Source organism: Balaenoptera borealis (genome assembly GCF_965194805.1).
Source record: "Balaenoptera borealis genome assembly, chromosome: 10".
Lineage (NCBI taxonomy): Eukaryota > Metazoa > Chordata > Mammalia > Artiodactyla > Balaenopteridae > Balaenoptera > Balaenoptera borealis.
Genome location: NC_138874.1, coordinates 4,231,549 through 4,258,182, shown reverse-complemented (window position 1 = coordinate 4,258,182; position 26,634 = coordinate 4,231,549). Strand labels below are relative to the sequence as shown.

Sequence of the window (26,634 nt, the reverse complement as noted above, 5' to 3'; positions counted from 1 at the left end):
ATATGTATATAGTGTGAAATGATCAAAATAAGTCAAGTTAACATTCATCACCACACAGTCACAAATATTTTTTCTCTTGTGATGAGAACTTTTAAGAGCTAATCTCTTAGCAACTTTCAAATATACAACACAGTATTATTTACTACAGTCACCATTCTGTACATTACATTCCCAGGACTTATTTATCTTATATCTGGAAGTTTATATCTTTTGACCACCTTCACCCATTTCATCCACTCGCCACATTTTGTGCAATTTTTCACAAAATATTACAATATATATACTCTATTGCCTTCAATTAGTTCTCCTCCCTAGAAAAAATGTTTGCTATTTAATATGACATTCCACAGGATAGCAAACTGTTCACTGGATTCTACTTTGATGAACCGTTCCTGGTCAGCACAAATTCACAAGTCTTGTTTTAACTTCAAGTTCATCATATCAGTAAACTCTAATATCAGCATCAATAAAACTTGACCTTTCAGGAGACAGGTCATTAAATGGTCCTTATCCAAGCCATTCTTTCACAAAGCCCTCTAAGGAAGACAGGAATACAAAAGCAGAAAGGAAACCTGCAACTGATCCTGGTCAAATGAACATTCTCCTTATTCTAAATACCTCAACTTTTTCCTTTCTTGAAGTATAGGTGATTCACAATACTGTATTAGTTTCAGATGTACAGCACAGTGGTTCAAATATATATATATACATCAATATATTATTTTTTTCAATTCTTGTCCATTATCAGTTATTACAAGATCTTGAATATAGTTCCCTGTCTATATAGTAAATCCTTATTGTTTATCCATTTTATATATGGTAGTATGTATCTGTTAATCCCATATTCCTAATTTATCCTTCCCCCCTTCCCCTTTGGTAACCATAAGTTTTTTGTTTTTTTTAAAAAATATATTTATTTATTTATTTAATTCTGGCTGCATTGGGTCTTCACTGCTGCACGCGGGCTTTCCCTAGTTGCGGTGAGCGGGGGCTATTCTTCATTGTGGTGCACGGGCTTCTCATTGAGGTGACTTCTCTTGTTGCGGAGCATGGGCTCTAGGTGTGCAGGCTTCAGTAGTTGTGGCACGAGGGCTCAGTAGTTGTGGCTTGCAGCCTCTAGAGTGCAGGCTCAGTAGCTGTGGCGTATGGGCTTAGTTGCTCCACAGCATGTGGGATCTTCCCGGACCAGGGCTCGAACCCGTGTCCCCTGCATTGGCAGGCGGACTCTTAACCACTGCACTACTGGTGAAGTCCCATAAGTTTATTTTCTGTCTGTGTGTCTCTCTGTGCTTTGGAAATAAGTTCATTTGTATTACATTTTAGATTCCACATATCATATAATATTTGTCTCTCTCTGTGACTTACTTCACTTAGTATGATAATCTCTAGGTCCATCCATGTTGCTGCAAATGGCATTATTTCATTCTTTTTTATGGCTGAGTAATTTCATTACATATATATGTGTGTGTATATATATGTATGTATACACACACACACACACACACATTACATCTTCTTTATCCATTCATCTGTTGATGGACACATAGGTTGCTTCCATGTCTTGGCTATTGTGAATAGTGCTGCTATGAACATTGGGGTGCATGTATCTTTTTTAATTAGAGTTTTTGTCTTTTTTGGATATATGCCCAGGAATGGGATAGCTGGATCATATGGTAACTATATTTTTAGTTTTTTAAGGAACCTCCATACTGTTTTCCATAGTGGCTGCACCAATATACATTCCCACCAACAGTGTAGGAGGGTTCCCTTTTCTCCACACCCCCTTCAGCATTTATTATTTGTAGACTTTTTGATGATGGCCATTCTGACCGGTGTGAGGTGATACCTCATAGTAGTTTTGATTTGCATTTCTCTAATAATTAGCGACGTTGAGCATATTTTCCTGTGCCTGTTGGCCAACTGTATGGCCTCTTTGCAGAAATGTCGATTTAGGTCTTCTGCCCATTTTTTGATTGGGTTGTTTGTTTTTTTGATATTGAGTTTCATGAGCTGTTTATGTATTTTGGAAATTAATCCCTCATCGGTTGCATCATTTGCAAATATATTCTCCCAGTCCACAGGTTGTCTTTTCATTTTGTTTATGGTTTCCCTTGTTGTGCAAAAGCTTTTAAGTTTGATTAGGTCCCATTTGTTTATTTTTGCTTTTATTTCTATTGCCTTGGGAGACTGATCTAAGAAAATATTGCTAAGATTTATGTCAGAGAATGTTTTGCCTACATTCTCTTCTAGGAGTTTTATGGTGTCATGCCTAATATTTAAGTCTTTAAGCCAGTTTGAGTTTATTTTTGTATTGATCTATGGTGTGAGGGAGTATTCTAATTTCATTAATTTACATGCAGCTGTCCAGCTTTCCCAACACCATTTGCTGAAAAGACTGCCTTTTCTCCATTGTATATTCTTGCCTCCTTTGTTGAAGATTAATTGACCACAGGTGTGTGTGTTTATTTATGGGCTCTCTATTCTGTTCCATTGATCTATATGTCTGTTTTTGTGCCAATACTGCCCCATTTTGATTGCTGTACCTTTGTGGTACTGTCTGAAGTCTGGGAGGGTTATGCCTCCAGCTTTGTTCTTTTTCCTCAGGATTGCTTTGGCAATTCTGGGTCTTTTATGGCTCCATATAAATTTTAGGATTATTTGTTCTCATTCTGTGAAAAACGTCATCATAGGGGATTTGATAGGGATCACATTAAATTTGTAGATTGCTATGGGTAATATGGCCATTTTAACAATATTAATTCTTCTAATCCAAGAGCATGGGATATCGTTCCATCCTCCCATTTCCTTGAATCATCTTTGATTTTCTTTATGAATGTTTTATAGTTCTCAGCATATAAGTCTTTTACCTCCTTGGTTAGGTTTATTCCTAGATAATTTTTTAATGTGATTTTAAATGGGATTTTTTTTTTTACTTTCTCTTTCTGATATTTCACTGCTAGTGTAAAGAAATGCAACAGATCTGTGTATATTAATCTTGTATCCTGCTGCCTTGCTGAGTTCATTTATCAATGCTAATAGTTTTTGTGTGGCATTTTTAGGGTTTTCTACACAGAGTATCATGTCAACTGTATATAAAGATAATTTTACCTCTTCCCTTCCAATTTGGATAATTTTATTTTTCTTGTCTGATTGCTGTGGCTAGAACTTCTAAAACTAGGTTGAATAGAAGTGGTTAGAGTGGGCATCCTTGTCTTATTCCAGAATTCAGTGGGAAGGCTTTCAGATATTCACCGTTTAGTACTATGTTGGTGTTGGTTTGCCATAAATGGCTTTTATTATGTTGAGATATTAAATATCTTAATTTCTTTGAGGAGACTCTTGCCTTGCCTTCCTGGTTCCTGAACTTTTATTGGATCAGCAAATACACCTAAAGCCCCCCTCTTTTACATCATTCATAGTAGGTACAAAACTGAAATCACATTCAGACATACACACAAAACCTCAGATTCTGCTACTCTATGGTTTAAAGGAAAGTTGCTCTAAATTAGATTTAATCTGACCCTCTATAAGTAGAATTTCTGATTCTGACTTTGGGGTTGATCAAAAAGGTAAGACTGATCAAAACTTTCAATGGTTCCTATCTGGCCGTTTCTCCCTTGCCCATACTGTCATTCCCAACCTGGTTAGGACCAGACTGAAGATCCACTCTGGGGTCCTGAATACAAACTTTGTGACAACAGAACCCAGAAATGGCACTAGCTAAACCTTCAGCTTCAAAGAGGGCTGCTTCTAAGTTATAAAAGTTGTGACCATCGGTTCTTCTCAGGTACTTTCGGGGAATAATGCTCTCATAACAGACCAGTTAGAACTGTGTTTTGATGACAAGTCTCAGGCAGGATTTGTAGCATAAGCTCAAGTTCCCCAAATAAACCCAGCTTTATGAATAGAACTACTCTCTCTATCACAGTGGATGGTAAATGTAGTTAATGGGTCACTTACCCTTTGATCAAAACTCTTATGAAATACATAGTTCTATCAAACTCTTGTATATCTGTTCTGGTCCTGTGGAGCTTTGCATGATGATATTAGACAGCAACACTCTAATATTATCAGTGATAACTGCAGTTATTATTTAAAACATTGACGTGTCCACAGCCTTACTTCTTTCATTTGAATCTAGCACCATCCAGGCCAGTGGTTTTCAATTAGGGATGCACTGCAGACTTGTCTGTGGAGTTTAATAACAATGCAGATATCTAAGACCCACATCGGACTTAATGAATTCTTTACTTGATATTCTTGGCATCTTCTTTTAGGATTATTATTCTATATTTCAAGGATTTTTTCATCTGTAAGAATTATATTCCTCCATTTTTGTACAACCAGAACTAAATTCCCTGAGTTCTTTAAAAACAGGCTTATTTATTATCTTTTGAAACTTTCTAACTTGGGGGGAATGGTTTTATTATCGTGTTTTGCATGTCACATTAATGTATCATTTTTATTATGAAATGTCATTAGACTTTTCACATTTGAAAATTACTAGTAGTAAATTAACCAAAATCACTTTCAGTTTCTGTCATCTACAGATGTTTGTTTTCCTCAGATACTTGCCTGAAGGTTCTATTATCAGTTTCATGCCAGAGTTTGTGTCTTCAACAAAGAAGAATACTCTCAGGAGTCCCATGGTAAAGGCCCAGATATTTTAAATAATTGACATGTCAAGGAACAGACTCTTGGGTATAGGCATCTGATGACACCAATGGGCTGAGTCAGGACTTGCAGAATTTCAGTCAAGAAGCAGACAACTTCATGCTACTGCTAACCCAAGATCAAGTGGAACAAGAATTAATTACACAGTCCATAATGAATGGACTGATAAGGGAAATTTTACACTGGTTATCTGACTGGAATATAGTTGTTTTAATGTTCTTTATTCTGGATCTATAAGAAAGTCCTTTCTCTCTACTTCAGTGATTTGCTACCCATACAATTTAGTAGATTCTTGTATTAACGGTTTTTGATGATTTTCCTTATCCTTGATGCTCTGGCATTTCCAGCCTCAGTGACTGGGGAGAGACTGTCTCTCCCAGGACTAACCAATTCTTAGGGATAGCAAACATGACAAATGACTTGTCCCAGAGTGTGCCTTTCATATGCAAACTAACCAGTCCAGAATCCATACTCTCAACCACCTCCTCTATCTGGTTCATATGCTCCAAGAGGTAATTCTCCTCTACCTTATCACCCAGGGCCAGGTACCAGACCATGAGCGAGAACCCCATACCTCAGAGTCCGCTGAAATCATTCAGACCAGCCAATTTTAAACCTGCTTACTCTGCCTTGCCTCACCTTTCCAATAAAAACCACAATAATGTCTCCACCCATGCTGTCTCCTTGCCCCATCTTCCTCCTGGATCAACTGTGGTGCTTCCCCATGTGGCCCTGCATGACATGGCATGCCCCATCCCTCTTAAGAACTGCAAGTAGAAACCTTTCCAAATGGTAGTCATCTTCTGTTCTGTTGGCCTCATCATACCTGAATGATAATAGAACCTACATTTAAAAACCATTCTGTTTATATAAACTGAAATGAAATATTTAAAAATGATATCTGAGTCTCACCCCCAGAGTTCAGAAACTCATACCAAATGTCCTTACTTTCAATGGTGATCAGGTTATTTAATATATTCAATAATAATGTCTTCCTTTTTACCACGATATAATTGGAGAAATCTGTTACATAACTAACATCTTGCCTAGAATGTCATATTGAGAATGATGCTCCTTGTATCAGGTAGAACAGGTCGATTGTGAGGAACTAATGTGGCTTTATTATGGCGTCAACGCCTACAAAGGACTCTCAGGATAACTGCCCTGCTATCTAGTTCACAGGGTCCAACCTTACAGGTGGTAAGGACCATCACTCCCTGGCAGTCCAGGAACATAAAGTTATTTCGGGGACTTCAAGAAAAGAGGAATTTACCCAAATGCATAAGTACTGCAGGTGAAATAAGGTGGAGAGAATTTCTTGAACTTGATTTGCCTTAGGAGTGCAAATAATAGAGGCATTTAAGGTCCAAGCTGAGATTCCTTATGAAAACCTCCAGAGAGAAGTTAATTTTGTAATTATTCAAAACCGTATGGCTCTAGATTTTGCAAAGCATATGTAAGAATGCCTATATGATAAATGAACACTCTTGCTATACTCAGGTAAATAATAAGGCCAAACCTAATGAGACTAGTCTTACCTTGTGACCAAGGTTAATATCTCTTTGAGATTATTATGACAACAAGGAAGAAGGAGGAAGGGAGGGAGGGAGGAAGAGAACATAAGAAAAAATTATAAAAGACTCTGAAATTTAGTGGATGTCCTGGCTAGCTCACCCATCTGGATAATCTCAGCTTTTGTTCGTCTATGACTAGGCTAATTTACAAGGTTACGCAGATAGCAGTTAGCTTGTAGAAACCAGTGACAGCGCAAATAATTTCCCTCCACAGAAATGCAAACTGTGTCGCCAGGAAAGTAGTTATCACCCTATAGATATTCCAAGTTTTGCCAATTTTGTGTGCATCTAAAAATTTATCTCACCATTCCTTGTCAGACTATAAATGTGCAATACTTTGCATTCTTTTTTGAACTGGTTGTAATATCTTACTTGTTTCCTCATTAATTCATGATTTAAATGAAATTTTTGATATGTCTCTACTTCATATCTGTATAAGAGTCATGATTATATGCTTTTTTCTTTTATATTTTATTTATTTTTTTATACAGCAGGTCCTTATTAGTCATCAATTTGATACACATCAGTGTATACATGTCAATCCCAATCGCCCAATTCATCACACCACCATGACCACCCCCCGCCGCATTCCCCCCCTGGTGTCCATACGTTTGTTCTCTATATCTGTGTCTCAATTTCTGCCCTGCAAACAGGCTCATCTGTATCATTTTCTAGGTTCCAGATATATGCGTTAATATACGATATTTGTTTTTCTCTTTCTGACTTACTTCACTCTCTATGACAGTCTCTAGGTGCATCCACGTCTCTACAAATCACCCAATTCTGTTCCTTTTTATGGCTGAGTAATATTCCACTGTATATATGTACCACATGTTCTTTATCCATTCGTCTATTGATAGGCATTTAGGTTGCTTCCATGACCTAGCTATTGTAAATAGTGCTGCAATGAACACTGGGGTGCATGTGTCTTTTTGAATTATGGTTTTCTCTGGGTATATGCCCAGTAGTGGGATTGCTGGGTAATATGGTAATTCTATTTTTAGTTTTTTTAAGGAACCTCCATACTGTTCTCCATAGTGGCTATATCAATTTACATTCCCACCAATAGTGCAAGAGGGTTCCCTTTTCTCCACACCCTCTCCAGCATTTGTTGTTTGTAGATTTTCTGATGATGCCCATTCTAACTGGTGTGAGGTGATACCTCACAAAATTACTATATTTTGATTTGCATTTCTCTAATAATTAGTGATGTTGAGCAGCTTTTCATGTGCTTCTTGGCCATCTATATGTCTTCTTTGGAGAAATGTCTATTTAGGTCTTCTGTCCATTTTTGGATTGCGTTGTTTGTTTTTCTAATACTGAGCTGCATGAGCTGTTTATATATTTTGGAGATTAATCCTTTGTCTGATGATTCATTTGCAAATATTTTCTCCCATTCTGAGGGTTGTCTTCTCATCTTGCTTATGGTTTCCTTTGCTGTGTGAAAGCTTTGAAGTTTCATTAGGTCCCATTTGTTTATTTTTGGTTTTACTTCCATTACTCTAGGAGGTAGATCAAAAAAGATCTTGCTGTGATTTATGTCAAAGAGTGTTCTTCCTATGTTTTCCTCTAAGAGTTTTATAGTGTCTGGTCTTACATTTAGGTCTCGAATCCATTTTGAGTTTATTTTTGTGTATGGTGTTAGGAAGTGTTCTAATTTCTTTCTTTTCCATGTAGCTGTCCAGTTTTCCCAGCACCACTTATTGAAGAGACTGTCTTTTCCCCATTGTATATCCTTGCCTCCTTTGTCATAGATTAGTTGACCATCACAGCGTGAGTTTATCTCTGGGCTTTCTATCCTGTTCCATTGATCTATATTTCTGTTTTTGTGCCAGTACCATATTGTCTTGATTACTGTAGCTTTGTAGTATAGTCTGAAGTCAGGGAGTCTGATTCCTCCAGCTCTGTTTTGTTCCCTCAAGACTGCTTTGGCTATTTGGGGTCTTTTTTGTCTCCATACAAATTTTAAGACTTTTTTGTTCTAATCCTGTAAAAAATTCCATTGGTAACTTGATAGGGATTGCAATGAATCTGTAGATTGCTTTGGGTAGTATAGTCATTTTCACAATATTGATTCTTCCAATCCAAGAACATGGTATATCTCTCCATCTGCTGGTATCATCTTTAATTTCTTTCATCAGTGTCTTATGGTTTTCTGCATACAGGTCTTTGGTCTCCCTAGGTAGATTTATTCCTAGGTATTTTATTCTTTTTGTTGGAATGGTAAATGGGAGTGTTTCCTTAATTTCTCTTTCAGATTTTTCATCATTAGCGTATAGGAATGCAAGAGATTTCTGTGCATTAATTTTGTATCCTGCAACTTTACCAAATTCACTGATTAGCTCTAGTAGTTTTCTGGTGGCATCTTTAGGATTCTCTATGTATAGTATCATGTCATCTGCAAACAGTGACAGTTTTACTTCTTTTCCAATTTGTATTCCTTTTATTTCTTTTTCTTCTCTGATTGCCGTGGCTAGGACTTCCAAAACTATATTGAATAATAGTGGTGAGAGTGGACATCCTTGTCTTGTTCCTGATCTTAAGAGGAAATGCTTTCAGCTTTTCACCATGAAGAATGATGTTTGCTGTGGGTTTGTTGTATATGGCCTTTATGATGTTGAGGTAGGTTCCCTCTATGCCCACTTTCTGGAGAGTTTTTATCATAAATGGGTGTGGAATTTTGTCAAAAGCTTTTTCTGCATCTATTGAGATTATCATATGGTTTTTACTCTTCAGTTTGTTAATATGGTGTATCACATTGATTGATTTGAGTATATTGAAGAATCCTTGCATTCCTGGGATAAATCCCACTTGATCATGGTGTATGATCCTTTTAATGTGTTGTTGGACTCTGTTTGCTAATATTTTGCTGAGGATTTCTGCATCTATATTCATCAGTGATATTGGTCTGTAATTTTCTTTTTTTGTAGTATCTTTGTCTGGTTTTGGTATCAGGGTGAAGGTGGCCTCATAGAATTAGTTAGGGAGTGTTCCTTCCTCTGCAATTTTTTGGAAGAGTTTGAGAAGGATGGGTGTTAGCTCTTCTCTAAATGTTTGATAGAATTCACCTGTGAAGCCATCTGGTCCTGGACTTTTGCTTGTTGGAAGATTTTTAATCACAGTTTCGATTTCATTACTTGTGATGGGTCTGTTCATATTTTCTACTTCTTCCTGGTTCAGTCTCGGAAGGTTATACCTTTCTAAGAATTTGTCCATTTCTTCCAGGTTGCCCATTTTATTGGCATAGAGTTGCCTGTAATAGTCTCTTAGGATCCTTTGTATTTCTGCGGTGTCTGTTGTAACTTCTCCTTTTTCATTTCTAATTTTATTAATATGAGTCCTCTCCCTCTTTTTCTTGATGAGTCTGGCTAATGGTTTATCAATTTTGTTTATCTTCCCAAAGAACCAGCTTTTAGTTTTATTGATCTTTGCTGTTGTTTTCTTTGTTTCTATTTCATTTATTTCTGCTCTGATCTTTATGATTTCTTTCCTTCTGCTAACTCTGGGTTTTGTTTGTTCTTCTTTCTCTAGTTCCTTTAGGTGTAACGTTAGATTGTTTTTTTGAGATTTTTCTTGTTTCTTGAGGTAGGCTTGTATAGCTATAAACTTCCCTCTTAGAACTGCTTTTGCTGCATCCCATAGGTTTTGGATCGTCATGTTTTCATTGTCATTTGTCTCTAGGTATTTTTTGATTTCCTCTTTGATTTCTTCAGTGATCTCTTGGTTATTTAGTAACGTATTGTTTAGCCTCCATGTGTTTGTATTTTTTACGTTTTTTTCCCTGTAATTGATTTCTAATCTCATAGCATTGTGGTCAGAGAAGATGCTTGATATGATTTCAATTTTCTTAAAGTTACTGAGGCTTGATTTGTGATCCAAGATGTGATCTATCCTGGAGAATGTTCCGTGCACACTTGAGAAGAAAGTGTTATCTGGTGTTCTTGGATGGAATTTCCTATAAATATCAATTAAATCTATCTGGTCTTGAGTCATTTAAAGCTTGTGTTTCCTTATTAATTTTCTGTTTGGATGAACTGTCCATTGGTGTAAGTGAGGTGTTAAATTCCCCACTACTATTGTGTTACTGTCAATTTCCTCTTTTAGAGCTGTTAGCAGTTGCCTTACGTATTGAGGTGCTCCTATGTTGGGTGCATATATATTTATAGTTGTTATTTCTTCTTCTTGGATTGATCCCTTGATCATTATGTAGTGTCCTTCCTTGTCTCTTGTAACATTCTTTATTTTAAAGTCTATTTTATCTGATATGAGTATTGCTACTCCAGCTTTCTTTTGATTTCCATTTGCATGGAATATCTTTTTCCATCCTCTCACTTTCAGTCTGTATGTGTCCCTAGGTCTGATGTGGGTCTCTTGTAGGCAGCATATATTGGGTCTTGTTTTTGTATCCATTCAGTAAGCCTGTGTCTTTTGGTTGGAGCATTCAATCCATTCACGTTTAAGGTAATTATTGATATGTATGTTCCTATGACCATTTTCTTAATTGTTTTGGGTTTGTTTTTGTAGGTCCTTTTCTTCTCTTGTGTTTTCCACTTAGAGAAGTTCCTTTAGCATTTGTTGTAGAGCTGGTTTGGTGGTGCTGAATTCTCTTAGCTTTTGCTTGTCTGTAAAGCTTTTGATTTCTCCATCGAATCTGAATGAGATCCTTCCCAGGTACAGTAATCTTGGTTGTAGGTTCTTCCCTTTCATCACTTTAAGTATATCATGCCACTCCCTTCTGGCTTGTAGAGTTTCTGCTGAGAAATCGGCTGTTAACCTTATGGGAATTTCCTTGTATGTTATTTGTCATTTTTCCCTTGCTGCTTTCAATAATTTTTCTTTGTCTTTAATTTTTGCCAATTTGATTACTATGTGTCTCGGAGTGTTTTTCCTTGGGTTTATCCTGTATGGGACTCTCTGCGCTTCCTGGACTTGGGTGGCTATTTCCTTTCCCATGTTAGGGAAGTTTTCGACTATAATCTCTTCAAGTATTTTCTTGGGTCCTTTCTCTCTGTCTTCTCCTTCTAGGACCCCTATAATGCGAATGCTGTTGTGTTTAATGTTGTCCCAGAGGTCTCTTAGGCTGTCTTCATTTCTTTTCATTCTTTTTTCTTTATTCGGTTCCACAGCAGTGAATTCCACCATTCTGTCTTGCAGGTCACTTATCCGTTCTTCTACCTCAGTTATTCTGCTACTGATTCCTTCTAGTGTAGTTTTTATTTCAGTTATTGTGTTGTGCATCTCTGTTTGTTCTTTAATTCTTCTAGATCTTTGTTAAACATTTCTTGCATCTTCTCAATCTTTGCCTCCATTCTTTTTCCGAGGTCCTGGATCATCTTCACTATCATTATTCTGAATTCTTTTTCTGGAAGGTTGCCTATCTTCTCCACTTCATTTAGTTGTTTTTCTGGGGTTTTATCTTGTTCCTTCATCTGGTACATAGCCCTCTGCCTTTTCATCTTCTCTGTTTATCCATGAATGTGGATTTTGTTCCACAGGCTGCAGGATGATAGTTCTTCTTGCTTCTGCTGTCTACCCTCCAGTGGATGAGGTTATCTAAGAGGCTTGTGCAAGTTTCCTGATGGGAGGGACTGGTGGTGGGTAGAGCTGGCTGTTGCTCTGGTGGGCAGAGCTCGGTAAAACTTTAATCTGCTTGTCTGCTGATGGGTGTGGCTGAGTTCCCTCCCTGTTGGTTGTTTGGCCTGAGGCGACCCAACACTGGAGCCTACCCGGGCTCTTTGGTGGGGCTAATGATGGACTCTGGGTGGGCTCATGCCAAGGAGTACTTCCCAGAACTTCTGCTGCCAGTGTCCCTGTCCTCACTGTGAGGCACAGCCACCCCTCCGTCTCTGCAGGAGACCCTCCAACACTAGCAGGTAGGTCTGGTTCAGTCTCCTATGGGGTCACTGCTCCTTCCCCTGGGTCCCAATGCACACACTACTTTGTGTGTGCCCTCCAAGAGTGGAGTCTCTGTTTCCCCCAGTCCTGTTGAAGTCCTGCAATCAAATCCCGCTAGCCTTCAAAGTCTGATTCTCTAGGAATTCCTCCTCCTGTTGCCGGACCCCCAGGTTTCGAAGCCTGACGTGGGGCTCAGAACCTTCACTCCAGTTTGTGGACTTCTGTGGTATAAGTGTTCTCCAGTTTGTGAGTCACCCATCCAGCAGTTATGGGATTTGATTTTATTGTGATTGTGCCCCTCCTACCATGTCATTGTAGCTTCTCCTTTGTCTTTGGATGTGGGGTATCTTTTTGGTGAGTTCCAGTTTCTTCCTGTCAATGATTGTTCAGCAGTTGTGATTCCAGTGTTCTCGAAAGAGGGAGTGAGAGCACGTCCTTCTACTCTGCCATCTTGAACCAATCTCTCTATATGCTCTTTTGAAATGTGACTTTTTATAACTGAATAAAGATATAATGCTTCCATTTTACAGAAATATATATATATATACCATTTTACAAAAAAATTATATATGTAACTGTATATATAACGTGTGTATGTGTATATATATATAAACAGTTTTGAGTCATTCATTGAATAATACTGAGTGACTGAGTGCCAGAGATCCAAAGGTGGACAAGAAAGACTGACTCACTGACCTCAAGGAACCTAAGTCCTAGTGGAGCTAACATTCACTCAATGTTTGTCGAGCTTATGTGACCAATATCACAAAGCTTTAAGGCAGAGAAGAAAAACACACTTATAAAATTCTCTCCAAAGTAATCCTTTCTCAATAACTAATTACTGCTTAGCAACACAATATATGACCAAAGGAAAAAATTCCAGAGTGAAATAAAAGGTTTTGTATAAAAATGGGTAAGTAAATCACCAGAATCATACTTGGAAGTTCTGGATACCTCTTGTTAGAAATACTGTGCTTTTATGGAAGAGACATTCCACTCAAGTTCTTCCAAATCTGACTAAAGAGGTTATGTAATCCCTCTGAGCTTTCGTTTTCCCATTTGTACAAAAAGATAATAATAGCCATTCCACGGGATTGTCATAAACATGGTACATGCCTGGAGCACAGTAAATGCTTAAATAAGTGTCAGCTGATTTTATTAATAATAGTATTTATAGATGCTCAGTTCTTGATCAGTACTCAACCAGTGTTAATTATATCTCTCCAAAGAAAATGGGAAGAATGAAATCTGTTTCAAATTTCTCCAAAATATGGAAGACCTAAAATGATATTATTGAAGTTCTCTTAGTCATTACAGGGAAAACAATCTCATTGTGTACACAGGGATGTTAGGAATGAACTGGAATTTTTACATGCAGTCCCGGATTCCAATGCTGTATTATCCGCAAAGACTGTACAAGCATCTCACTCTCCTGGAATCTTCCTGTGCATGAGCAACATGTTGGAAATTACATGCCCCATTAGCACCCTATTACAAGTGACGACTGTGTAATTTCTCTGAGGCCAGACTACAGGATGACAAGAAAGAGGGCATTCTAGGAGAGACGGCTGGTCACCCAAAGCCCACAATGTCACAGGTGACCCTTAGTAGGAGATTCAAGGTCAGAGTCTCTCCAGACCCAGTCAGACTCTGCAGGCAGCCCTTTGGGTACCTGTGTCCTCCCCAGCACCAGACTCCTAATCAAACAAGTGTTGGGTACACTCAGTAATAGGCAGGGTCTCAAGTTAATCATAACTCAAATGATATTTCACACTTAACCTCTCTCTACAATTCAACTCAGTTTCAGAAAATTACAACAGAACTTCATAAATGCTGACGGCATTTCATCTCACTGCAAAATTAACTGACTAAATTAGAGGTCACAATGCCAAAAAAGAAATGAGATAAAAAACACAAGGCAAATAAGAAAATTACAAGGTCAAATAAACTGCCCAGCCAAAGTTGTTCTACCAGGAAGATCACCTGATGCCCATTTGCAAAGTTGGACTGGACTTCAAGTTATCAGATAATTAATGTATTACACTGAGAGCCTCCCACATTATTTTTAAAGTTAACAGTTAGGTGTTAACAAAAAAGCAAAGGTCACATTAATGAAGCACCTATGTCCGCAAAACTGTGTTAGGTGCATTACAAGTATAATCTTAATGCTGGGACCATTAATCTCCCAGTAAGATTAAAATGGATTATATTCGTTTCATCTCTTTTAAAGGCACCATAAATTATTTGCGGGGTATTTAAGAGTCTTAAAAATCACATTCTTTGATACATCCCTCTACGACTAGAAAAGTAAAATAAATAAGTGTGTGTGTATAAAATGTATTACTTGAATGAAGTTGGAAAGATGCTTCATTCATACATTTAAATACTTATCTTCCTCAAAGAACCAGATTCTACACACACGTACAATCATGCACATACACGCTTGAGTGTTTTTCCAAAGCCACTAAACTGCAGCCTAAGAAGAATGGCTCTGGATAAACCTGGGACTTCTGATTTGCCGAGAAGAGGCTCCAAGTTTGGGGCCAGAGTTACACACCCTGGATAAGTGAAGCTCATGGGAAATCCTCCTCCACCCTCCCCCACAAAGGACACAGCAGCTCCCCTAAATCAATGTCAAAGTCCGGCATTTAAGAATATCCGTTTGAAAGGGCGCTAAGTGAGCAGCCTGCCGAGAGCACTCCTCTATTAAGCCACGGGAGGGGAGCACGCACGCGCCCCAGGTCGCAGGTGCGCAACGACAAGTCACGCTAATCTCCGCCTGCAAAATAACGTGCTCAGACCATCACCGTCACCGGAACGGTGCTCTCGCCAGAGAAGCACCTGTCTTGGCAAAGGTCTGAGGAGGTGGAGCCCGCTACCTGACTTTCTCCGTGGCTCCTCCCGTTCTCGGCCTTGAAGATGGACTTGGGCTTCCGGGACTTGAAGTTGCCCATGCTGGGTCGCAGCACGTCCAGCCTCGCGGGCTGCTCTACATGCTGCGGCGGCTCGCGGGACGGCACGGGCTCCTCTAGCGGAGCCCCGGCATCGGGATAATTTTCTTTATTGTCTTCATCTCTAGAACAGGAAAGACCCAATTTAGAAAGCACCCATTTTGTAGAAGGTGGAGATGCTGGCAACAGGGAAGACCAGATCAACAGGCTTATTAGAAGGATGAACTAAGGTATCTACCATGATTATTTTTGTAATCTGGTCAGTTAATAAACACTGACTGCTTTCAAATTGAAAACAACAACAAAAAAAGAGTCTAATAATCCACCCTGGGAAAGAGAGACTGGCGATACTCGCTGCTGCTCATTTACACGGTACCTAGCAAACTTTTTAGCATAGACTGCTTCAGAGGAACTGAATGTCACTTTTTAGATCACATCACATTCCCTTCCCATCTTTGCTAGTGGATACATACTTTCTGTAGTTGTAGCTTTGCACATACTATCATATTTGTTTTTCATTTTTCACTTCAAGATGGTTTCACATATGTCATGTTTTTCTCTCACAATAATAATGTGAGATATTCCAGTTAGCTATTGTCATTCCTACATTATAGATTAACACTCTAAACCCCAGAGATTAAATAAAGGGCTAATTCACCCAGACCTGGAGTGGTCAGGTGGGTCCCCAGTCTCTCATGCATGTGTCCTTGGTTTAAGGCATGATGCTTCCTCCTCACTGGCAAGTCTCTAACCATCTCCTTACAAGTTTCAGACGCATTTAAGAGTCTAACTGGGGTCTATTTTAATAGAATACATACTGCCTCAATAGAATTAAGACAAGAGCCAAGTTTTACCCAGCCAAGCCATCTATCTGAACAACCCTCTCAATGCAAAGCCAAAGATCCCAGTATCTGGGTCCTGAGGGTGTGGAACGGCTGGAGAAGACTGACCCGGCTGCTCACCTCCACACACTCAGTGCTGGGAGAGCAGTGGTCATTTTCACGCATCAATCAAATTCAACACAGCATCGCCCTGCCCCTTCAATTGTCTCAAAAACAGTGACATAATTACACTCTTATTTGAAGTCATTTGTCCCTCTTAAATCTAGATGCATTTTATTTTCATATTTTGCTAAGAATTCAGCAACTACCATAGCCAGATGGAGCATTCCCTTTATACGATCAATATGATTGTCCTTAACCCACTGGCAATCATTCAGTACTAGATCATGAAATTCTGTAGGACTGGCCACTTCCCCCAGGTGGTGTTTTTCCCTCCTGTGCCCTGACCAGAAGTACCCATAAAAGAGATTTTGGCAAGGTCAGCTAGCAAGCAATTCCTCATGGCTCAAGGATACATAAAGCCAAGAGACAAGATCAGCAAAAGAAGGATTTCTATGTCGACTGCTCAGGATGCCTTTTTACAAATAGAAGATTAAACTCACTAAGCTGATATCAGGAAGATGAGCTCCGGTGAGTCTCTGGGATAAGAACAAAGAAAACATTGGGCCAGGAGGTCTGGAGCATGGCCGGGGTGCATGCAGTTGGACAAGATGTGGAAATAAAATTATGTGAAAGGGTTAAACTTAAGCCTCTTAAGGACAAACACTTAAGGACAAACTTAGTATCTGGTAAAGGAAAACCCAACAGGTGAAATAATTCTTCATGAGTAACTGAAAACAAAAACAAAACAAACAAACAAACAAACAACAAAACAATGTCAGTGACACTGGTTAATATTTTCCCTTAAGATCATCTATAATTAAAAAAAATTGTATGTCACTAATGGGTTTGGAAACCAATATCAAACCATGAGTTGGAACTACACTAGTTCATTTGAAATGCATGTCTCTCACTAGTGACAAATACTACTCATCCACACACCCTGTGCTCCTGGGTGAACAACGAAAGAAGCAACAGCGACCTCTACCATAACCTAAATGTTCTTCATTCGAGGAGGATTCTAGAACACTCAAGAATAAAAATGATTTTTCAAATCTAAAACGACCCTTTTGATAGACTCCTTCCTAAAATAATACCTGAAGTTTGTTTTATATATCATATTTTCAAGGCGCCCAAAAGGTATAAATGTCATCCTTGACTTGAAAAACGGGGCAAAAAGCATCTTTCTCTCATTACACAAATATAAAACCTAAATAGAAAAGTCATCTTTAGAAATACATTTCCAACCTATTACTGGTTCCTCAGAATCCCCAAAACAGAATACAGGTAATGTAATGTAATGTCACCACTTACTGGAATCAGTCATAACTGAGAATGAGCCCGGAGTTCTGAAAAGAACAAGAGTCCAAAATATCCTCCTACTTGTTAGAAATGCGGCCGGAGCCACACCACCTCACCTCTGTGACCCTCATCCATAAGATGCCGGCATCTCTACCTGACAGAGGCAGTACAGCCTCTGTGAAATGCCTACCAAAGAAAGTTGGCTCAAGACCACAATCCAATAAATGGGGGCTACTCTCACTTGAGGCCTTGGGTGAGTGGTTATTTGCAAAGAAAAAACTGAAGGTTATTTTTAGTCTTCCCAATACCTCCAGGATAAATTCCAAACTCCTTAGCAGGGTATATAAACCCTTTGTAATCAGGTCTTTGTTTATCTCTGGAACTTTATTTCTTACCACTCCTGGCATCCTCAGCTCTCAGGGTTCCTGCCATCCTGAACTGCTTGCTATACCTTCAAGTTGAATTATTTTCTCTGCTCTCTGCTGGCTTGCCAGTAAGTTCCTTGCTCTGCTTGGTTTTTTGGCCTTATATTCCACCAAAAAAAGAGTCATGTGCCATGCGTAATTTTCTTCAGGAATCCATCCCAGAAACCTCACTGGGCTATTTGGTCATTCTAAGTGAGTCCTCTGTTTCCCGCTAGTAAAACAGCACTTAATGCACTATAGCATTGTCATCTATATTCTTGCCTATCTCCTCCAGTGAACTGAATTCCTGGGAGCAGGGATTGGTTTGTCTCTCTCCATCCTGTATCTCCACTGGTTTCTGGCACACAAAAATATATGAAACAAAGGCCTTCAACAAATGTCTGTTATCCAACAAGTGTCACACAGACCAGTGTCCAAATTCTGCCTCATAGTGGCTGTGCTATCTTGGATGAGTTATAATCCCTCTGAGCCTCAGTTTCTCCATCTAGGATGAGGAGGGAAACATCAGCTTCCTTTCAGTTGTTTAGATTAAATAATAAAATGCATGTGAAAGTGCTTGAGTGAAGCAAATGTAGAAGAAATGGTTAACGTGAAGGTTCTGCCATCATATCATGAACCCGGTAATGACCAAGATCACACTCCAGACACTCAATGCCATGTTTGGTGAATAGAAGCTCTTCCTTAAGGTCTATGATGGGAACAGATGTGCTAATCAATGTTGAATTCAATAGGCATTTACTGAGCATTCTCCATAGAAAAGGTACCGTCCTGAGTGCTAAGGGGGGGTATGCAAAAGTGGACAAGACAAAACTTCCTTCAACAGCTGATAATCTATTAGAAGAAATAGAACATGAGAACAAATTATTAGAATTCAAAGGAGAGACTTAAGATACCAGACCCAGATGGTTTCTGTCCTTCATAATTAAGAACCAAGCAATGGTGGGTCCTACCTGAGACTAGAGCAGTCAGTCTGATCTTCATGCAGAGAGACTGTGTCTTCGTCACACCTGGAGAGAGGAGATAAAACCACATCAGACCCAACTGTCTGCTGCAGCAGAAGCAGCAACAGTCTAAAATTATCGGAAGATTAGCACAGGAAACTAAAAAATGGAACAATCTTTACCACTCTCACTCAAACCAGCGTCAATTCCCCAACGTCCACCAGGTAATGATACCAATGTTGTCATATCATGTGAGCTTAAACGCTTAGAACCAGAGGTAACACTCCTTTTTCGTCCACTACTCTGCATCACCTAAGCAAACAAGATCTTAGCAAGACCCTTAGTGTTCACAGCACTTGAGGGAACATCTGACACCAACACTGGTGGATTGTTGTTGGCTCAAAAGAGACTCCGCTACATGCCTCTTGGCATTTCTTCTGCCTCAAGGCAGTCCCAAACCACACCAGCTGCCCTTTGGCTCACTCCGTTGGCCTCCAGACTTTCTTGACACCCTTCCTTTTCACAAAACTTCTGAAATAACCTTGTGAAAAATTCTTGGCTCTTCCATATTGAAAACTCTCCAGTGTTTCACACTGCCTAAGTGCCTCTGGAGGAGGACCATTCTCTCACTCTAGTGTATGAGGGAGCCTTTGTTCCTATTCTCAGCCCTTCCCACCCCACCTCACCCCATCCCACTCCAGCCTGGAATGCTTTTTTCCGTCTTCAACTCCTACTCAGCCTTCACTGCTCCAGCCTCACAAGCTCTGTGAACTTTTCTCGCCAAGTTCACCCACGTGCCATGTTCCCATTTTAACCTTAGTACAGAACGGTTTACTCTTCATTCTGAGGTTTCAGTAACCAACCAGATCTTGCCTAGCACTGTTATGTAATTCCTTTGTACCTCTGAGATCTTTTAAATTAGTTGTTAAATTCCATGAAAAGAAATAACCATCATTTCTTTTTCTAGATACACTGCCACAGTGCCTACAATGTTACCCCAGAGTAGACACTCAATAAATGCTTGAATCAAATCATTAACTCGGGCCCCTCAGCAAGTCTGTTCCCTGGAATAATTGAACAAGCATTTATTGAGCACTCGCTGCCTTCCAAGTACTGCCTTAGGCATTGGAGCTGTACTTCTCAAACTTTTTGGGATTCACAACTGACCAGTTGATTTTCTATTTCCAATCCACTGTGGAGAGATAATCTCGTAAAAAGGTCGCAGGAATATCAAATTCCTATAAAAGTTATTAAAGGCATACTCCCTATTTCTGTACTGTTCTCATCTCAGACAAGTTACAGACAATTTGTGAACAACATTTTGAGTAGCACTACTGCTAAAGGACAGAAAGTTGAGAAAGACCTAGCCCCTGCTCTGACGGAGTCCCAATGTAATGAGTAGACATAACTAAATAAATATCTACATACGCAGATATAACCCTAATACAGTATTTATACTACATGAAATCATTTAAAAATTTAAAATATTCCTTACCAGCAATGGTGTATAATTTACCCACAAAACAAATTGATGAACGCTTCAGTCCTCTTCCCTTACTATCCCTTTTAAATTATGGTTTTGTAATGAATTAAACAAAGGCCACCTACAGACTCTAACCCTCTTTACCTGCTGGCAGCTGGGAAAAAAAAAATCCATCGACTTAACAAAATGCTCTCCTTAACAAAATGAACTCAATTTCCTTGCTTTCCCTTTTTTTTTTTTTTTGACGCTCAATAACCCCTTTGTCCATCTCATGGAAAACAACAATTAAATTCCTAAACGTTGTCTTGTTCTCCTCCATTAGAGGCATTTACTGTAATAGATCATCTGAGCTGTGTAATGAATAAAAATATTTCCCAATAAAAACAACCTAGCTAAGCAGAAAAGCCAATGAAGAACAGAAATCTAGAATTGTTGCTTCCGAAGAACTAGGGTTCAAACAGAGTTTCAACCTTAGAGCTCAACAATACCTATTGTTTGGGAATTTGGCAAGAACTTTTTTTTCTCCCCCTCAGTTGATTTATTAATTTTTCTTCCCAAAGCACAATTAGTTAAAAATGAGAAATTGGCACCAGAAAATACAAAGTTTCAGATGCTTTCTGGAATATGAAGCCAGACCTAATTAGCTGATCCGATTTTAAGGACTACTGAACAACTCCAGTCATCACTCAAGAAAACACAATTCCTAGCTTTCAGATATAGCGATGAAATAGATCTCCCTATGGCTTCCGTGGCACACATATACAAGCTCTTTTACTTCAATTTTCATTTGCTTTTATGAAGACCATCAAGCTCTACTCAATTAACATCTTCTTTCTGATTGTTCTACTGATTCCTCGGCCAGGAGCCCCCCGCAAATGCACAATACTGGCCCAGTTATAAAACTGGATTCCACACTGGGAACCCGTATCCGAATATTCCTACTCCTGGAAAAAAAAAAAAAACAACTCAGATCAAGTGTCCAACTGGTCTTGGGCATGAGATTCTCTTCCTACATGTTATTCCAATAAAATAATTTAAAGACCAACCCTTTAGTGATGTTTTTTGTCAATTATCAAAACCAGGCATCTTCTAGTACAAACTTTTTCAAACTGTAAATTGTGACCTATTAGGAGGTCCTGAAATTAGACAGCAGCTACCAGCATTTTGTTGTTACTGTTGGTAGAGAAACAGAATAGAAAATGTCAGTATAGTGAGGGTTAAGTGTTATTTCACGAAACTTGTTTAAATAAACCATGTCTATACGTTTGTGCTGGATTGCAACATAAAACGTGTTTATCGTTGTTCACAGTAAAATATGTGAAGACACCTCTATTAAATGACTTCCTTTGAGGTTCTCATCAACTAGATTCTAAGTTCCCAGAGTTCTTAATTTGTGGTTGCCCAGACAATACATGGATAATTTGTTCTTGCCATCATTTCTTTGTGAAATGCTCAGGGTTGTAACTTTTCTCTCTATGTGGACTTTTGCTTCCTCTATCAACCACAAACAAGAAAAAGTTAGATGGTACTTTATAGCTCACCTTCTCTTTCATATGATCTCAATTAAGCCTGACAGTGGTGTGAGGTAGGCATTACCTTCACACAGTGGCTAAGGAATTTCCCAGGATTCCAAGGTGTAAAGCAGTGATGCCTGAGTCGTTTCTGCTCCACCACACTAAGCCCACTGGACAGTCTCTTCAGTCTATGTTCCCAGGGGTTCACAAGAGAGAGAAAGACTTGTTTCTTAGAATAATGGTGGAGAAAGAAGCACCCATGAGAGGTTCTCTTTTTTGTCTTGGGGTAAATAAGAAGAGAGATCTCAGACTGGTGATTAGATAAAATGCAGTTGTACCCGGAAGGGGACTTCTCTTCCCTGCAGTACCATGTCCCTTGAAGGCAAAGTTGCAGGGGTATAGCCTGCAATCCTGTGGGATTTCTCAAAGTGTGTCTGATTAAAATACAGGTTCCACTATATGCAATATCCTGGGATAAACCATAATGGAAAAGAATATAAAAAGGAATGTGTATATATATATATATATATATATACATATATATATATATATTAACTGAATCACTTTGCTGTACAGCAGAAATTGACACAACATTGTAAATCAACTCTACTTCAATTTTTAAAAATAAATTAATTTTTAAAAATGGAAAAAAAAATAGCAAGTTCCAGCCTCATCCCCACCCCCAGCCCCACTAGATCAACTCTCTGGGGGTGGAGCCCAGGAATGCGAGTTTTTAAATTAGATTGCCCTTCTCCCCACATAACTAGTATGCTTCTAAACAGTTCAACACTGACCTAAAGGTTTAAAAACCCAGACCAGCAAGTGGGCTGACTCCAACATAATCACCCATTTCTAGGTTCCCACTTGGGAATAAAGCCTGGGAAGCTGGATTTTTCACAAGCCCCCATTCCCTTCCCCAGTTGATATTGATAATCAGTTGGTTTTGAGAATTACTGCTTTGGATGTTAACTAATTTGTTGCAGAATTCATTGCTGGGCAGGCTTCATTTCAAATAACGGGTTAGCCAGGGCAACAGAGGAAATGACCATGGAAAAATAACAGATGAAAGGGCGCTGCAGATACAGAAGGGAAGGCCAAGGCCATTCTGATCTCAGAAGAATTTGGGTAGCAAAAGAAACTGAATTGGTCCAGAGCTGCACAGACAGGGCCAGGCATGGGAGAAACTGAGAAAAGCATAAAATACGTCCTTGAGTCCCTCCCAATTCCCCTTTTATAAGACCCCCAGCTGGCCAAGCAGAACCCTCTTAGGTTAGACTAGCTGATAACATAATTTATATTAAAGTATTAATGACAATTTGAATCCACCTCCCAGGGGCACAGACTTTTTAATTTCCATTTTAATGAGGGTCGCCACCAGAGTTCTTCATCCAAAAACAAAATCATCTCTAGGTAGAATTTCAGGCACTAAAAAAGATAAGTACATGTGGGTAGGAGGAAGTAGGAGTGGGGTGGGGATAGGAGAAAGGGGACGTTTTCTCGTATCTAAAACATATGAGAGGCCAGTGCCTCCTCTGTGCATGCCGAGACCAGACGTGAACATTTACTGATTACATGCTACTTCTTTGTCTCAGTGTAGTGCATCCTGGTCCTGCTGACTTTAGGGTCATGCCCAAAGAACCACGGAAAACAGTTCATATTACTGAGGGGAGGAGAAAATACTATATTAGACGATGACTAGCTTTAAATGACCCTCGTCTGTACTGTTACACCTATGAAGATTTGGTATGCTTCAAATGTTCTCCTCAGATTTTTAGATTAGTCACATGGCATTCCCATTGTCACTCAGTGCCTTTTAAAATAAATCACTGTCACTTCTGTGAAAACAACAACAGGATCTTATGCAATCAGAGCTCTTTGGGGAGTGTCCAAAGACAAGGTACCAGACTTTCCCCAGCATCTAACGATAAAACCATTTTTTAAAAACTGTCCATGTGAAATCTAGAACTAAGTAACTCCATTTTGAAGCTGCTATGCCTATGGCTGACTCTGGGGATTCAGCCACACAGGGGTCCTGAGAATCAGGCCCAGACAGCATCTGGTGCTGTAAGCACAGCAAAAGGAGGAGAGCAATACCTGCGCACCTGAAGCAGGGAGTCACAGCCTCATCTTTGGCCTGCATACTTTGGCCTGCATCTCTCTCCACTCTTAGGCTTTGAGAAAAGCCAAGTTGTAGCACGGTTACCAAGCAATCTCATTAACGGGACACAGCAGGTCCCAATGAGTATTATACATTGGATCTTCTAAAAATCAACCCTGGGCCTTTTTTTTAAAAAAAAAGTAACTAAACTTAAGTGAGCCCAAAGCTCAACACTGAGAGAGCAGCATATCCAAACAGAGGAACAAAGGAATGTGAAAAACAAGAGGGCCTGGGAAGCCCTGTAGCCCTCCATCACCAAGTCACTGTGACAGTGACTTGAAACTCACATAATTTATTTGCCTTTTAGGGAACTTTAGCAAGTAACTCCCAAGTTACCGGGACTTCTGTATCAAACTTGCAGCGTTTTTAAATGTAGTTGCGTATACAACCTTATACCCCCTTTTTCCTGAAAAACTGTTTAGAGTGACTTCTATCATAAGGTCCCGGAAGTAAACATAATGAGTTAGCCTAGAGAAAGACTACTAAATAAAGTATAGATATTTCATACATATATGGATATATGTAAATTATATGTCAGTTACATATAGTATTAGCATAATATATTACCTGTTAATTTTTAACACATACATATAACATAGTATTAGAAAAACATATTAAGGAAGGGATGACAAGAATTAAAACCACAAACTGTAAATATCTAATAAAAAAATACCATGCATGCTGGCCTTGAGTAAAATATTCACTCCTTCATTCCATGTTTGAACGGTGTTAGTCGTCCCAATCGAAAGCTTTAACCATGAGACTAGATAACGCATTCTTCCTATAGCCAGATCTCTGAGGGCAGAAGACAAAATTGACAAAGGGCATGCAAGAAAAGTTTACTCTACTGTGTCTTAAAAGTCTGTACACAGCAGAGGGTGAGACTAAGTTTAGCCTATTTATCACATGCTGGAAGCCAACTCATTTCACATCCGTCTCCTATTTGCCGTAAATGTACACAGCATGCTCCATGAAAACAGACACCAACGTTGGCAAAATACAACAAAGCTCCCCTACTGACACGTCAAAGAGATTTATTTTTTTTAAATCTGAACTCCAAGAACACATATTTTGGAGCACTGAGCTCCCGCAGGCCGTCAGTTTGTTTTAATAGCTCTCCCGTAGTTGCTAAAAGGCTGATTTCAACCTGTAAAGATTTCCGGGCCCCATCAGTCCCCACGTCTCGCGGTCTTCACAGCCCCAGATTACAGGAGACAATGCATCTAGTACCCAGAGCGGCTGGAAACGGTGGAGGATACCTTCCCGGTAGTTGCTCCCTGAGAAAGGCATGCAAATCTTATTTTAGTGACGAGAATCACTTACTCTGTTACAGCGGTGCTGCTGAAGGAATTATCCTGAAGGCTGAAACAGAAACAAGAAAACATCAGCCAAGTCCGGCCGGGGAGCCGTCTCCCTGACTGCTCTCCGGGAGTTAGAGCACATACACAAACATGGCATTGCAAGGCAAGTCTCAGGGCTCCCGGGCACACTCGCTCTACCTTGGGCTGCTGTCTGCACATGCTCGTAACGACACCCCCAGCAGGGGCCCGGCCGCACGGGCGAACCACAAAGCCCGGCAGCCCGCGAGGCTGCGGGGACAGAGCTGGGCGGGGCGCGGCGGCGGGGCCGGGCCCCCGGGACCCCCTCGAGGGGCACCTGGAGCGTGACCGCGCGACCCCAATCTCGCCAGCCGGGCGCCGCGCTTTATCCGGGCCTCCCGGTGCCCGCCACCCCCCGGGAAAGCCTGACTGTTTCTGCCTAGGTGCTGAAATCCGCGGGGGACTTGCTTTCTTCCAGACGTCTCCTACCAGTTTTACAGAGCTACCTCCCTCTAGGGATGGAGGCTCGCAGAGATTCAGAGACCGTTCAGAAAAAGCTGGAAGGGAACGAGAAGGGGGAAGGGAACATAGCTGCTGTTTTGGGGGTGTGGATGTGTGGGTGTGTGTTTATTGCCCAGGAAAAAGAAAAGCCTCTGAAAGAGGGCTAGCTGCATCACACCAGATCTGTCTGCACTCTGTTATTTCAGTCCCGAAGAGGAAGCGCCCAGCCCCGGACTGCAGAGCTGTGAATGAGTGAGCCCACGCAGGGCGGGTGGAGAATTTGTTCCAGGCATTAGCTGGTGACTGGGGGGGACCGTGCGCGAGATGGGGTTTCCTCTGCAAAAGCAGCCCGCCCGAGCTCCACTCCCAGCCACCTTTACAAAAGATGAGAGAGCGAATGCACCCACGCTACCGCCTTTAAATAAAGGCAGCCTTGCTGGGGGAGGGGAAGGCTGTTAGCCCGTACTTGCTTCGTTCCCCTGGAGATGTTTGTCTTGCACTCTTTCCATTGTTAATTTCTCCTGCCCGTTGACCTTGATATGGAGTGAACAGTCACCTGGGAAAGATGCTTATTTTGAATTTCGAATTAAGAAGATTCCCCATTCCCTTCTTTTAATCTCTCCACTCCCAGAAGCAGCTGAGATGGTTTTTAGTCAAAATTATGTCAGACGGTGAGTTAAACAATAGCAAAAAATTTCATTTTCAGATTATCAGAAAAATTACTCAAAACTTGGTACTAAGGGGAAAAGCGAGACCTTTCAGTGTCACGACACATTTTTCACAGGTCCACCCAAGGGCTGCTTAATTCTCTAAAAAAAATAGACTTGCGTTTGACATGCTATTCACTCTTAGTTAGATTCCTGACAGTGTGGAGTTACGTGTTAACATGGCACATTTTGTCCAATCTGTCCAGAGGAAAAGGTAACCTCAGCGTTGATGGTTTTATTGCATTGTGC

The 26,634-nt window shown here is 40.0% G+C and overlaps 1 protein-coding gene across 9 annotated transcripts in view; it reads right to left on the bottom strand.

Annotated features, from left to right (window-relative positions):
* Window positions 1–26,122, bottom strand: part of FAM13C (family with sequence similarity 13 member C) — a 134,539-nt gene extending 108,417 nt beyond the window's left edge. For 3 of the 9 annotated variants that reach the window (XM_082407448.1, XM_082407446.1, XM_082407449.1), the window contains exons 1-3: window positions 25,182–25,349; window positions 18,713–18,769; window positions 15,023–15,218 (exon numbers count right to left, since the gene is read on the bottom strand). In XM_082407448.1, coding sequence (XP_082263574.1) covers window positions 15,023–15,218; window positions 18,713–18,769; window positions 25,182–25,243 — 315 coding nt within the window. In that variant the 5' untranslated portion in view covers window positions 25,244–25,349. The other 6 variants (XM_082407452.1, XM_082407451.1, XM_082407453.1 and 3 more) reach the window with 6 other exon arrangements.
* Window positions 26,123–26,634: the final 512 nt, after the last annotated feature.